The 12,632-nt window shown below is 43.2% G+C and overlaps 1 protein-coding gene across 1 annotated transcript in view; it reads left to right on the top strand.

Moving 5' to 3' along the window:
• AOX4 (aldehyde oxidase 4) overlaps positions 1,387-12,632 on the top strand; it is a 63,564-nt gene continuing 52,318 nt past the window's right edge. Inside the window, exons 1-4 of the mRNA XM_021075511.1 lie at positions 1,387-1,548; positions 3,539-3,596; positions 7,810-7,906; positions 10,465-10,573. Coding sequence (XP_020931170.1) covers positions 1,495-1,548; positions 3,539-3,596; positions 7,810-7,906; positions 10,465-10,573 — 318 coding nt within the window. The 5' untranslated portion in view covers positions 1,387-1,494. The remainder of the gene's footprint in view (positions 1,549-3,538; positions 3,597-7,809; positions 7,907-10,464; positions 10,574-12,632) is intronic.

Raw genomic sequence — 12,632 nt, forward strand, 5'->3', positions numbered from 1 at the left:
CACACGACCTCTCACATCCAATCCATCATTAAATCTGGCCCCTTCTTTTTTTTAATTTATTTTTTACTGAAGTACAATTGATTTACAGTGTTGTGCCAATTGCTGGTGTGCAGCAAATGACCCAGTCGTACATATACATATATACATATATGTGTGTGTATGTATACATTAGTTTTCTTATTACCTCCATCATGGTCCCAAGTTGGCCCAAGAGATTGGATATGGTTCCCTGTGCTGTGCAGTAGGACCTCATTACTTATTCATTCTAAATGTAATAGTTTGCATCTACTAACCCCAAACTCTCCAGTTCATTCCACTTCCTCCCCCTTCCTCCTAAGCACCACGAGTCTGTTCTGTATGTCTGTAAATCTGTTTCTGTTTTGTAGATAGGTTCATTTGTGAAATCTGGCCCCTTCTTACCACTCTCCCCACTGTCACCCTAGGCCAAACCTCATCATCTCTTAACTCTGCCATTGTCATACTTCTAATTATCTCTCACATCCTGCCCTTACTCCTGACCTTCATTCTCTGTAAAGCAGCCAAGCAGCCTTTTTAAACCTTAGACCCTGTCACCCCCTCCTTAAAACCCTCCAGTGGCTTCTCATCATATTTAGATGACTCAGCAAAACCCTTACCATGCCTACAAGGCTTCCCAACATGCTCTGGTCCAGACTCTGGTCACTGGCCACTCCTTTGGCCTCATTTCCTACCATGTTTGCATCTGGAGCAACGCTGCCACTACTACCTGTGTGACATTGGACAAGTTGTCTAATATCTCTGTGCCTCAGTTTCTGCATCTCTAAAGTGAAGATAATTATAACACTGTACCAAGACACTATAGGCTTAAGGGAGTCCTGAGAACGTCTCCAGCGCATAGCAAGCTTAGGTGCATATTTTTTGGTTTTAGGTAGTTTGATGTCCTGAACCCTTAAATTTGAAGAAACAAATGAGTATAAAAAAGATTAAAAGAATATACCTGAAGGTTGTTATAATTAGGTTTAAGGACACATTTTTATGAAGTCTTTATAGTGAAGTTATGTTCACAGTGAAATCTCCCTGATCTTTTTCCTTTAATGCAAGAAAAACCTGAGAAAGTTTCATGAGTTTTAATAACATTGTATTAATTGATGACTCGGTTGGTTTACAGAATAATAATAGCCTATTTAAAACTCACTTTTCTTTTTTTGTTCCTGATGTTAAACACCTTCCTCCAGGGAAACAGTCTTCAGCTTGGAAGGGGACAGATGAAATCTCTGACTTGACTGACTGGTGGAAAAGGAGGAGACAGGGCGCTGCCAAGAGCCACTGTGAGCAGTGGGTGGGGAGCCCCGGTTGGTGCTCCACATCTGCCAGGGTGGCTATAAATCACCTCCTGTCTGCCTGCTTTGGCAGCTCGGGCTTCCCCAAGGCTACTAAGCATCCAGGTTTTTGCTCTAACATATCTGCTCTTCTGAATAACCCTCTATCCTGGTAGAAGCATTTTTTTCCTGCATTATGCCTTCTCTTTCCAATTCTGATGAGTTGATTTTTTTTGTGAATGGAAGAAAGGTAAGTTTATAATATGATTAATAAGAATGTTTGTATATCAGAGATAAACAGCAAGCTGATTTTTTTCACCAGATGCCTTATTTCTTTAACCTCTCTCTTTTCTGTCTTTTTCAAGTCGTGTATAGTGGTATGAACTTGAACATGGGTCCTTAGCTCAGGGTTTGCTGCAAAATTATTAAAGCACGGCGGGAGTGTCTTTTCTTGCTCTTTCCTTTTGGAATCAGTAAAGAACTCTCCTTTTTTTGTTATATTACAAAAACAGTGAATTCTGACACAGGTATGAAAAACTGTCATCCCCCCTTTATTTGAATATTAGCTTTACTTGAGATCACTAATGCTATTTTATCAGAAGGCACACATGACATTGAGGAGGATAATGACAAAGAATGATTTTATTTTGCCATGATACATACTCACAGGCTGATCTGTTAACCTAGAGGCTATAGCATCCTCTGCCTGCTATTTGGGGTCTGGAGCAATGTCACAATTGAAGGGCCAGCATTAAATCAAGTGCACCACTGATCGGGCAGCCAGAGTGGTTGGGGAACATTTACCTGGAATGTATACCCACGTTTATTGGTGTCTTTATAGCACAGAATAGTCATCAGGCTGTATCCCCTCGATGTAGGGGAGAGGAACAAGGTATAGTAGTCTTAGCTTACAGGCCATCACTCCTTACCCCCCCCCATCTTATTCCCACCTTTGAATATAATTTCCACAGCCAGGAGTTCCCATTGTAGCTCAGAGTGTTAAGAATCTGACTAGTCCATGAAGATATGGATTCAATCCTAGCCTAGCTCAGTGGGTTAAGGATCCAGCGTTGCCGTGAGCTGTAGTGTAGGTCACAGAAGCAGCTTGGATCTAGCATTGCTGTGGCTGTGGCATAGGCTGGAAGCTATAGCTATGATTCTACTCCTAGTCCGGAAACTTCCACATGCTGAGAGTGCAGCCCTAAAAAGAAAAAACTATTATTATTAATTTCCATAGCCACACAGTTAGGATGTTAAAGCAAATCCAACTCTAACGCTTTGCTTCGGCAATGCCACTCTACTTAGCCCCGTCCACACTTTAAGTTTCCAGGTGGAGTGGTGCTGAGCACACCTCTGGCTGAGGGAATCTTCGGAGGACTCGGAAGAAGATTTGAAAATAGGAGGCAGTTGGGGGTGGGGGGATGCATTGGGGGTGTGGGATGGAAATCCTACAAAATTGGATTGTGATGATCATTGTACAATTATAAATGTAATAAATTCATTGAGTGATAAAAAAAGAAAAAGAATAGCAGGCAGTTCTGAATACTATTACGATTTGTTGCTTTTTGTGGGGTGATAAAAAACACTGTTAGTGGAATGATGTCCTCTTTTTCTGGGTTCAGTGTTAATATCTTCCGAATAAGTTTCTCTCCAATTCTCCTCTCTCATCTTACCTGACTGTACCCAGCTGAGGAGCTGCCTGAGCCAGGGAAGGCGGATAGCTTTCATCTCAGTACCAGCTTTGATCTACTGGGAGTCTCAGCCTGGAGCAGACAGGAGGGGTAGAGGGAGATTCATGTTCCCTTTCAGTGTTCCTTCCATTTCTCTGGGGGAGGGGAGGAATGGGGACAAGAGGGGCTCCCTCAGAACATACTCCCTTACGACTCCCTTTGGGAATCTTCTCTGGCTTCTTTTTTATGACCTTATGTGGCTATGACTTCTCCTGAGTCCGTTTTGGAATTTAGGTATCTCTTTTCCCATCTGGGCCCTTTCCAGGTAACTCTAAGGAAAAAGTAATCCAAAATTTATATTTATCACGCATAGTAGAAAATGCAGAGACATTGAAATAACGCTTCATTATTTCTCCAAAATTCTGCTTCCAAGTGTTAAGAAAGGTTTTCTTGGTTGGTGTTTCTTGTGAAGCCCTACATATCAAAAACATGCCCCTAAAACAATGGATGCAGTTGCTAGAACATGTTGGTGCTATCTTCCTAAAATCTCTTCTTATTTCACAATAATAGGTCATAGAAAAGAATGCTGATCCTGAAGTAAATCTACTCTTCTACTTGAGGAAAGTCCGTATCCTTATATTTCACTGTAATCCAGCCGCATGGGGTGGTTGAAAAGTGAACATGCCAAGACTTCTGAAGTAGTCGCTCTGTATTTGCTCTAGGTAAATATCCCTGTGTTCAGTTTGTAGGGTCTAGTTGGAGTTCAGCGAATTCATCTAAAACTGACAGATTTGTGCTTTGTTTGTTGTATTTTTCACCTGAGCAAAACTAAAATAATCATCCAGTCAACCATGAGCATGATAGCGTTTATGACTTTTGAGCCCCATGGTCACCCTGATGATGGCTTTATATTCAGGGCTGAGAATGTAAACGTGTCCAGCCAATCGCTCAGGGGTGCATGTCACTGACAGCAACTTCCCGCAAAGGCATTTCATTGACTCATCACTCATACCTTTTCATAATCCTAACTGGAAAAAACAAGGTTTTAGAAACATATTTCAAAATCCCTACGTGTAGCTAATGCAGTCCCAGCTCTCTCTTTGCACTGCTCACTCCTCCTGAAGCTTCAGTAAACATTCAAAAAGAATTTCCAGAGTTCCCGTTGTGGCGCACAGGAATGAATCCAACTAGTATCAGTGAGGATGCGTGTTCAATCCCTGGCCTTGATCAGTGGGTCAAGGATCGGTGGGGTTGCCATGAGCTGTGGTCTAGGTCACAGATGTGGCTTGGATCCTACTTTGATATGGCTGTGGCATAGGCCAACAGCTGTAGCTCCGATTCGAACCCTACCCTGGGAACTTCCATGTGCCACAGGTTCGACCCTAAAAGCAAAAAAAAAAAAAAGAGGAATTCCTGGGTTTGGGTGCACCTATAAAAAGGTAGCACAGGATACACACTACTTCCTTTCTCCCCTTTTCCTCTTTGTCAAGCTTTTCTAATAAATTATGTATACCAGATGCCTCATTTTCTCTCCAGACTTCATCTCTCACTATTTAACCTTTCAGTCTGGTTTGCTGCCCCTTTATTTTATCAGTCAAGCCAGTATTGTTCCCCAGTGTCCCTATTCCACTCACAACTCCAAGAATGGGGCTTATAGTTGAAACAAAACAAACACAAAAAAACAGACCAACTCCTCCCTCACTGGTTTCACAATCTTCCATTTACCCAGCTTCAAAATCTCCCTGTTAGTCAGCACACACTTCACTTCCCTTTTATTACACTTCTAAACCCACTACGCACTTTACCATGCTTTCCCTAGACATCCGAAAATGAAGAATTCTGTATTAGGAACTAGCTAGAAATTCATGGACTCCCCAGAGGCAGCCCTGGGCAGAATCACCCCTGGGGCTCTCCCTTTCCCCATCTTCCCAGTGTCTGCCTCTCTTCATTCCATTCTGGTGTCTAGTGTCATAATAAGTCCTCTGAGGAAATGAGACTCGCCTAAGACTTCTAGGCCCCAACTTCTGACTAGAGAGTCAAAAGTTCTGGGATGGGGCCAAGGACTTTATCTTTAATTTGGTCCTCAGCTGGGTGATTATCATGTTTATGAATAACCACAGATTTTCTGCTGGAGAGCACCTCACAGGTGTACACCAGCACTGGCCTACCTCACTTTTCACGGGACTCTCATGGTCCCTTCCAAAGCCCTCTGCCTAAGTTGTAGTCATAATTTTATAATTTTTCCTTAAGGCAGGACTCCAATATAATAAAAACTTCGGGCTGCCACGAAACCCCACTTTGCTGCTGACATAGAGCCTGGCTTAGGTAGGTATCATTTCTAGAATAGGACCCAGTCAAAAAAAAAAGTGCAAACTTTTTCTGTAGGCACCTCCATCTCCCTTCCACCATCCCACTCTTTCCCTACCCAAGGTCAGAGCCTCCCACTGAATCACACACCCAGCCAGCAACCCAGCCCGGACCTGCTGGGCAGGATCCCCTGTCACCTTGCCCTCCACATGACACCTCCTGGCCTGCTGTAAGCACTCTGATCTGCAGAACCAGATAACGAGATTTCGCACCACAAAGAGTGAAAGGCTCCAAGCTACTTGGGTCAGAGAAGGTGTGTCATTAGACAGTTGCTTAATCTCCATGAGATTCTGCTTCTAGGATAAAACAGGGGAAATGGGATGCCTCAGAGTGTCACTATTTGTCCTTAGTTTCCCACACCTTTCGCATACCCACCACTGAAACCCTAATGCCTCTTGCAGTTCTGAAAACAATTCTTCATTCACTTAACAAATTTTACCAAGCACTGGATGTTTAGAAATCAGCTAGAAGATACAGCCTCGGTCTAGTGATGAGGCAGACAGCAAGAGCGATGAGTGCCGTGCTGTGGGGACCTGGACAGGACACTCCCACCAGGCTTGGGGAGACCAGGAAGGGAGAAGGTTATGCAGGAGTTGCTGGGCAAAGGGGAGGCTTGGGGCCGAGGGTATTCTTGTTAGCAGCACAAGAGGGATGGGGCCAGTGCAAAGACAAGAGAATATATTGCTTTTGAGGAACCAAAAGCAGTTTATTCTGATGGATGTGAAGAGTTGAGGGCGGGGGTGGGAGGGTGTAGCAGAAATGAAGGAGGAATGAGATCCTTGAGGCAAAGAATCAAGTTTGATCTTGATGTCACATTCCCTGCCTGTAACTCACTGATAAAGGACCAGAAGCCAATGGAAACTCCAGAGTCAAATGTACATACTGGCCACCAGCATTTAGTCTCAGGGTAACTTCTGGATATGCTATAAAGCTGTGTATCTTGGGGGCACGGAGAAAGCTCTTAAAGGACCAAGAAATTAAATTCTGACCTACTATTGTTTGTATTTAACCTAAGTAGTATTGCCAGCTTTAGCATATAAAATTATGGTACGCCCAGGTAAATTTGAATTTGAATACATAGGACATACTTACACCAAAATGTAATTCTAAAATTTTTTTTATCTGAAATTCACATCTGACTGGGTGTCCTGTGTTTTATATGGCACCCCTACCTAATGATGAGCTTTAGGATGCATATGAAAGAAACTGCTTGAGTTAGGCACTGGGGAGGGGGTACGGGGAGGAAGCAGGAGGGAAGGAGGCATCAAACTAGTTGTATGGTGACCAGAGGGCCAAACAGCTGGTTGAAATTGACTTTTCCTTGTTCACTCAAGGCAATGTTTAAATGCCTATCACAGAGCTGCTTTAGGGTCCGATAGAATAAAAAGTGAACATTTGCCTCCATCTTTGAGCCAGACAGCTCCTAGATTCCTTTGGTTGGAAATGTCGGGAACCCAAGGCAGAGAAAGAGCTTCTCTGCTTTCTGTTCCAGTCAGTGGTGCCCTCTCACTAAGGTATCACCCACCCGACTCTGCCTGAAGACAGAAACCTCAGACTGGGGACAAAAGAACAGAGCCTTTAGAGGGCGTGCTCTTTCTGGACCTCTGCAGAGACACTCAGCTCTTTCCTCCAGGGTGTCCTGATTCAGTATAGCCTCTTCGTGGGCAGCCAGTTCCAAGATGAACTAGTCTTAATCTCTACCCAAGCCAATTATAGTCAGCACCTTGAAATCCTTTTTAAACCTCACCCAGAAAAGGGCCTCAAGCAAATTCCAGATTCAAATAGAAGTAGAGGATTTACATATATTGTTTTTTCTTTATTTGCGAAAATATGCAAAGGTATTACAGGGAAAAGGTACACAGTGGTTGTTGACATTACTGGTTCAGTAGCTAAGGTTATTCAATTAATATGCTCTAATTCCATAAGAAAGTAGAAGTATTATATTGCTGAGCCAGGGAACGTTACAATTCCCTGTGGCGGGAGCAGTTTTCTAAGTTTTGCACAGGAACCAACTTCCAGCACTTCCGCAGTGAGTGAAGATTTCCATTGCCCACAACCCTGAATTCTGCAGTGCAGGCTTTTTCATACTCATTTGGCTGCAGATCCTCATCTACCTAGTCCCCTCAGCGTGCATATCCATTTGACTCACTGCCTAAGCGTTAGTGTTTGATTGCAAGGTGCTGCTCTAGCCCCACCTGGCGTGCTATTGTACTATTCTTTCTAAAACCCAGAAAAATTTTGCATTCAGAAATGCATCTGGGTTTTCAGATAAGGCAGTGTGGTGTGGGTCTGTAGGGATTTCTTCTCACTTTTCATCAATTAATTTATATGCAAAAAAGTGGAACAACTCTTAAGCAGGAAACCTTGGTAGGAGACTCAAGAAAACGAGGTACTTGTCATCAGTATCCGAGGAAGAAAAGCATGGAAAGCAGAGTAGCCTAGGTCCCTCTTTTCCTTGACTCCCTTCTCTCCAGTCCACCTCACAGGCACAAAATATGGCTGTGGAGGAGGAGGCTGCGGTGCCTGCACTGTCATGGTGTCAAGATACAATCCCAAGACCAAGAAGATCCAGTATCCTTTGTGTTGACCTGGGCCCTGCTCTAGGCACTTCTGGGAAGAATGCAGTACTTCCACTTCCTGTCCCTATGTCCCTCCTCCTTTCCCCTGATGTCCATTGCACTCACACCACCTCCAGGCCTGCTCTCCTGCAACATCCTGAGCTCCAAATCTTTCCCATGGGCTTTCTTCCCATCAGGATATATCTGTCCTGCATGCTAGTATCTCAGAGTCACACTCTCTATTACTGTACAAATACTTCCTTTACTTATGAACAGGAGATTTCAAAGTGGTGTCAGCAAGAATGGCTTAAACACAAGTGATGCACTGTCCTGGTAGAAAATTTAGGTCACCTACACGAGGAGAGTTAGTCCCCTGGAACGACTGAATGAGACCTCAACTCAAGGTACATGACTGAGCCAGCATCACCTTGACCTAAAATGTAAATTTGCTCACTGACTGAATGTGGTGAGGAAGGAGTTGTCTATCATGACTCCCAAGTTTTTGTCTTAGGTCCCTGGGTGATGCTGATCACAAACAAGGAAGAGGAGAAACAGAGGAGGGAAAGTGTTAAGTTCGGCCTTGGACACATTGCATTGCAGCAGTTATGGGACATCTAAGAGGATTGTCCTCAGGTATCTACAGAGACAGATATGTTACAGAAGTGGTCTCAGAAGTTATCAACATAAATGCTAAAAATGATAATATAAAAATAGCATTTATTGACTGCTAGGCACTGTTCGAAGTAGCTTACATATGTGATTATATTCAGTCCCCAAAACAACTTTGAGAGAGGCTTGGCTATCACTCATAGTGAAAAAAGAGGAAACGGAGACAAAGAAAGTTAAATAACTTGTCAAGGTCATGGGGGCCAGTTGGTGGTGAAGGCAGGTTTTTAGCACTGGTCATCTGGAATGTAGCAGGAACACAGGAGAGCTTATAAGTGCAGGACACTGTACAATGGGAGACAGGGAAATGGACAAAGACACTGCCACAAAGGAGACCAAGAGGGCACAAACAGAATTGAAAGAAGAACATCTAGAGGAGTTCCAAGATGGTAGAAGTACATGGTATGAAACACCATGGAGTGGCCCGATTGCCATTAGATTGCTCCCAGAGCAATGTCAGCAGAGAGGTGGGGTGGAAGGCGAGGTACAGATGGCACAGGAATGACTGGGGGCCAGGACATCGTGGACAGCTCTTACAGCAGCTTGACTAAGAAAGGAAGAAAGATGGGCCGGGAGCTGGAGAGAGACATTGACATGAGGATTTTTTGGGTTTTTTTCAGCAGAGTAAACACTTGAATTTACTTCTAGTTCAAGGGAATTTAGGGGCATGAGACCCCAGAAAGGAAGAGTTTAGAAGGGCAATTGATAATGGAGCAAGTCCATGGGGAGACAAGAGTGGGTGGGATCCAGAGCCCAGGGGAGGAGATAGAGGGATTCCTCACCCTCTGGAGTGCGGGTGAGGCTGATTGCAGTTCTGAAGAAACTATGGGGGCAGGGTGCTGGGCAGTGAAGGGAGCTCCTGCCCCTATTTCCTGCATGAGGCATAAGAGTAAGACTGGAGAGCAATGAACACTGGCAGAGTTGAGAGAAAAGGGAGTGGGAGAGAGAGAGGACATTAGGGAAAGTAAATTTAGTTGGGGCAGGGGTGAGGGGCTTGAAGGACAGAAAATACAAAATGTATCTATTGCACAATGAACTCTGGTTCACTCTTGCTCTGTACACCAACCACTCTTCCAGGGCCCCTAGCTAGTCAGCCAGGTGGTTCCAAGCATCTCCGATGATCAGAGGGCTGGTGGAGGCAAGAGCAGCACCGTCCTTTCTTCTGATGAATAACATTCACACTCTCATCTTGAGTAGGAGAATAAAGGAAGCAGCTCCAGAAGGAAGGACAATTTCCCATGCCACAAAAAGAATAGGACTTCGCCCGAGTACGAATAAAGAAAGTAAATTGGACTAATGAACTCCATTTCCACAGTCAGACGAGAATCTGGTGCTAACCACATGTGCCATGTCATTAATACAGTCACCAGTGTGCAAGAAATGGTCAACATGAGGACATAAATATGTGGCTTCCAAACTTGGCCACACGTTGCAATCAGCTGAGAAGCTTTGCAAAGTGATGGATTGATTGCATCTCAGAGATTCTGATGCAATTGGACCAGCATGCAACCAGAGTATTTGTATTTTTAAAAACTTTGTTCAGTTGAGAGTCACTGGGGTACTTCATGGTAGTTTACATAACTCACTCTATCATCTTATGATGAGTAACAGACTTTCTTCCCCTGGAATAAAACAATAAATAAATGGAGAGTGAGGGTCTCTTGGAGGTCCTACACAAACCTCATGTTCTTTTTTTCCATTTCTCTCGTCCATTCTTCTCCAGCCAATATTTGAGTCCTTTCTTGGACACTTCCAAAAATTTACGGGTTTATATCTCTATAAAACCTCTCTGTATTCTCAGAGAAATATAGTCTCATGACTTTTCCTAGACTGGAATCACTCCCTGAATTATGTTGCCCACCTGCTGCAATTCCAATGTATTCTCTTTACATAATTCCATCACAGCCATTATCCAGTTACAGCCTGTCTAGTGCCCATCTGCTCTCTGTATGGAGCTGCTGTCACCACAGTAGAAGGAGTAGGAAGCATCAAAACCAGGATTCATCCCGTGCAGGTAAGAGTGCAATGCAATTGGGACCAGGCGTTGGGATAGGCACCCCACATAACCTAACGTACTCCAATCAGGTCACCAACTTTGTAATCCTTTGTGCTTGTAAATTCTCATTTTGTGAGATTCGGTGCTTCACAGCTAGGGATCTTTTCAGAGATTGGTGTGTAAACCAAGATTCCTTCATTTATTTTAATTTATCTTAACTTTCCAGCCCCACCCTTGCCCTAAACTAAAACAAGGAGAGTCCTGTCTAATAGAATGAGATAGGAAACTCAAAGTTTATAGAAGATCCTAGTTGTCTACCACATTTCAAAATTACTTAACTATGCATAAGAGGCTAATCATTTGGACAAGTACGACCCAAAGACTCCCCAAATGTTTGCTGAGTAGCTGAACACCAAGATACAGTAAAACAACTAAAATGACAAAGCATTTACTAAAACCTCTGATGATGTGTTGCTTTGACAGGCTCATGGTGATGGTGCCCGTCCTTCCACAGTAAACTTAACGACTTTTTGATCTTATTAAGGTCTTACCCCACACTTGGCTCATCACCTTAACAGTTATGGAAGCAACCTCATGCTGCAGTTTGTCAGATTTCTTTCTCTCATATATTAACAGTACTTTCAGGAGCATCCTTGCAGGCTTGGACTGGCGTGTAAGAGCCAATTGTTAAATTGTCAGTCATTTTGTGAGATGGTCTTTAAGCACAGCCATTATTAAAAATGAAACTATACAAACTTGAAAGTAAATAAATAATATGAACAACAAAGTTAATAAATAGCAATATTTATCATCTCCTAATTATTTTCCTACATTTTACAGTATCTATGCTCTTGGGGCCATTTACGTCTCTTGCAGCCACGTGGTGGAAGTACCACAGAAAGGTACCCCGCACTTCTCTCCCAGATCCACATTCAGTGACATCACGTTGGAAGCTTGATATCAGTCTTCATGGAAATATTTATACTACTAAAATTAGTAGAAGCTACAAATGTAGACTTTCTTCCCAGAGATCCAGTTAAACATTTACCAGCACACGTACAGCCAGGACTATAGACACATCTGAAACAGCTTGCCTTCTAGCAATGAATCCAACACAACCAAATTCTCCTCTGTGTTAGAATAATGCCTGTCCTCTCAGTTGAGCCATAGGTGAAATGGTTGGCTTTCATCTTAGGGATCACACTGTTAGAAAAATGTTTGTTTAAAAGCATTTGAATCACACTCAGGCAGCGAGTCAAGCATCCTCTGGGAGACACATGGGACAGATACACATAGTGGGTCCCACAGAGTCAAGACTCCCATCTGTTCATGTGTTGAGTCTTTGTATAGAAGGGACAAAGTAAACTGTCACTTGTCATTCTATTTCTCACTTTCTCTTTTTATTATTTTGTGGCGTTTAAAGGCATAAAGGTGAATGTGCATAAATTAAATATATAAGTGTGGAGTTCCCGTCGTGGCACAGTGGTTAATGAATCCAACTAGGAACCATGAGGTTGCAGGTTTGATTCCTGGCCTTGCTCAATGGGTTAATGATCCGGCGTTGCTGTGAGCTGTGGTGTAGGTCGCAGACGCGGCTCGGATCCGGATCCCATGTTGCTGTGGCTCTGGCGTAGGCTGGCGGCTACAGCTCCGATTAGACCCCTAGCCTGGGAACCTCCATATGCCGCGGGAGCGACCCAAGAAAAGGCAAAAAGACAAAAAAATAAATAAATAAATAAGTGGCACAACACTGCTAAATTACACTTTGCAATTTTCAAAGCAGTTATAGATTGTATCATTTAATAAATCAAAAATTCTACAGTATAGACGAAAAAGGGGGTGGAATTTACTTGCCAGAGACAATTGTGTATACTCATTCATTTATTCTCACAACCATTCTGTACAATAGATACCATTATTATTCTCATTTTAAAGATGAAGAAAAGTCAAGTAAATCATCCAAGGTCACACAATTAATGAAGTACAGCAAAGACCAAAACTCACATGAGCATGACTCCAAAGCATTTTGCTTGTTCTTTAGACTACACTTCCTGTTTCACAGATAAAGGTACCGGAA

The sequence above is a fragment of the Sus scrofa genome, chromosome 15, assembly GCF_000003025.6.
Source record: "Sus scrofa isolate TJ Tabasco breed Duroc chromosome 15, Sscrofa11.1, whole genome shotgun sequence".
NCBI classification, from domain to species: domain Eukaryota; kingdom Metazoa; phylum Chordata; class Mammalia; order Artiodactyla; family Suidae; genus Sus; species Sus scrofa.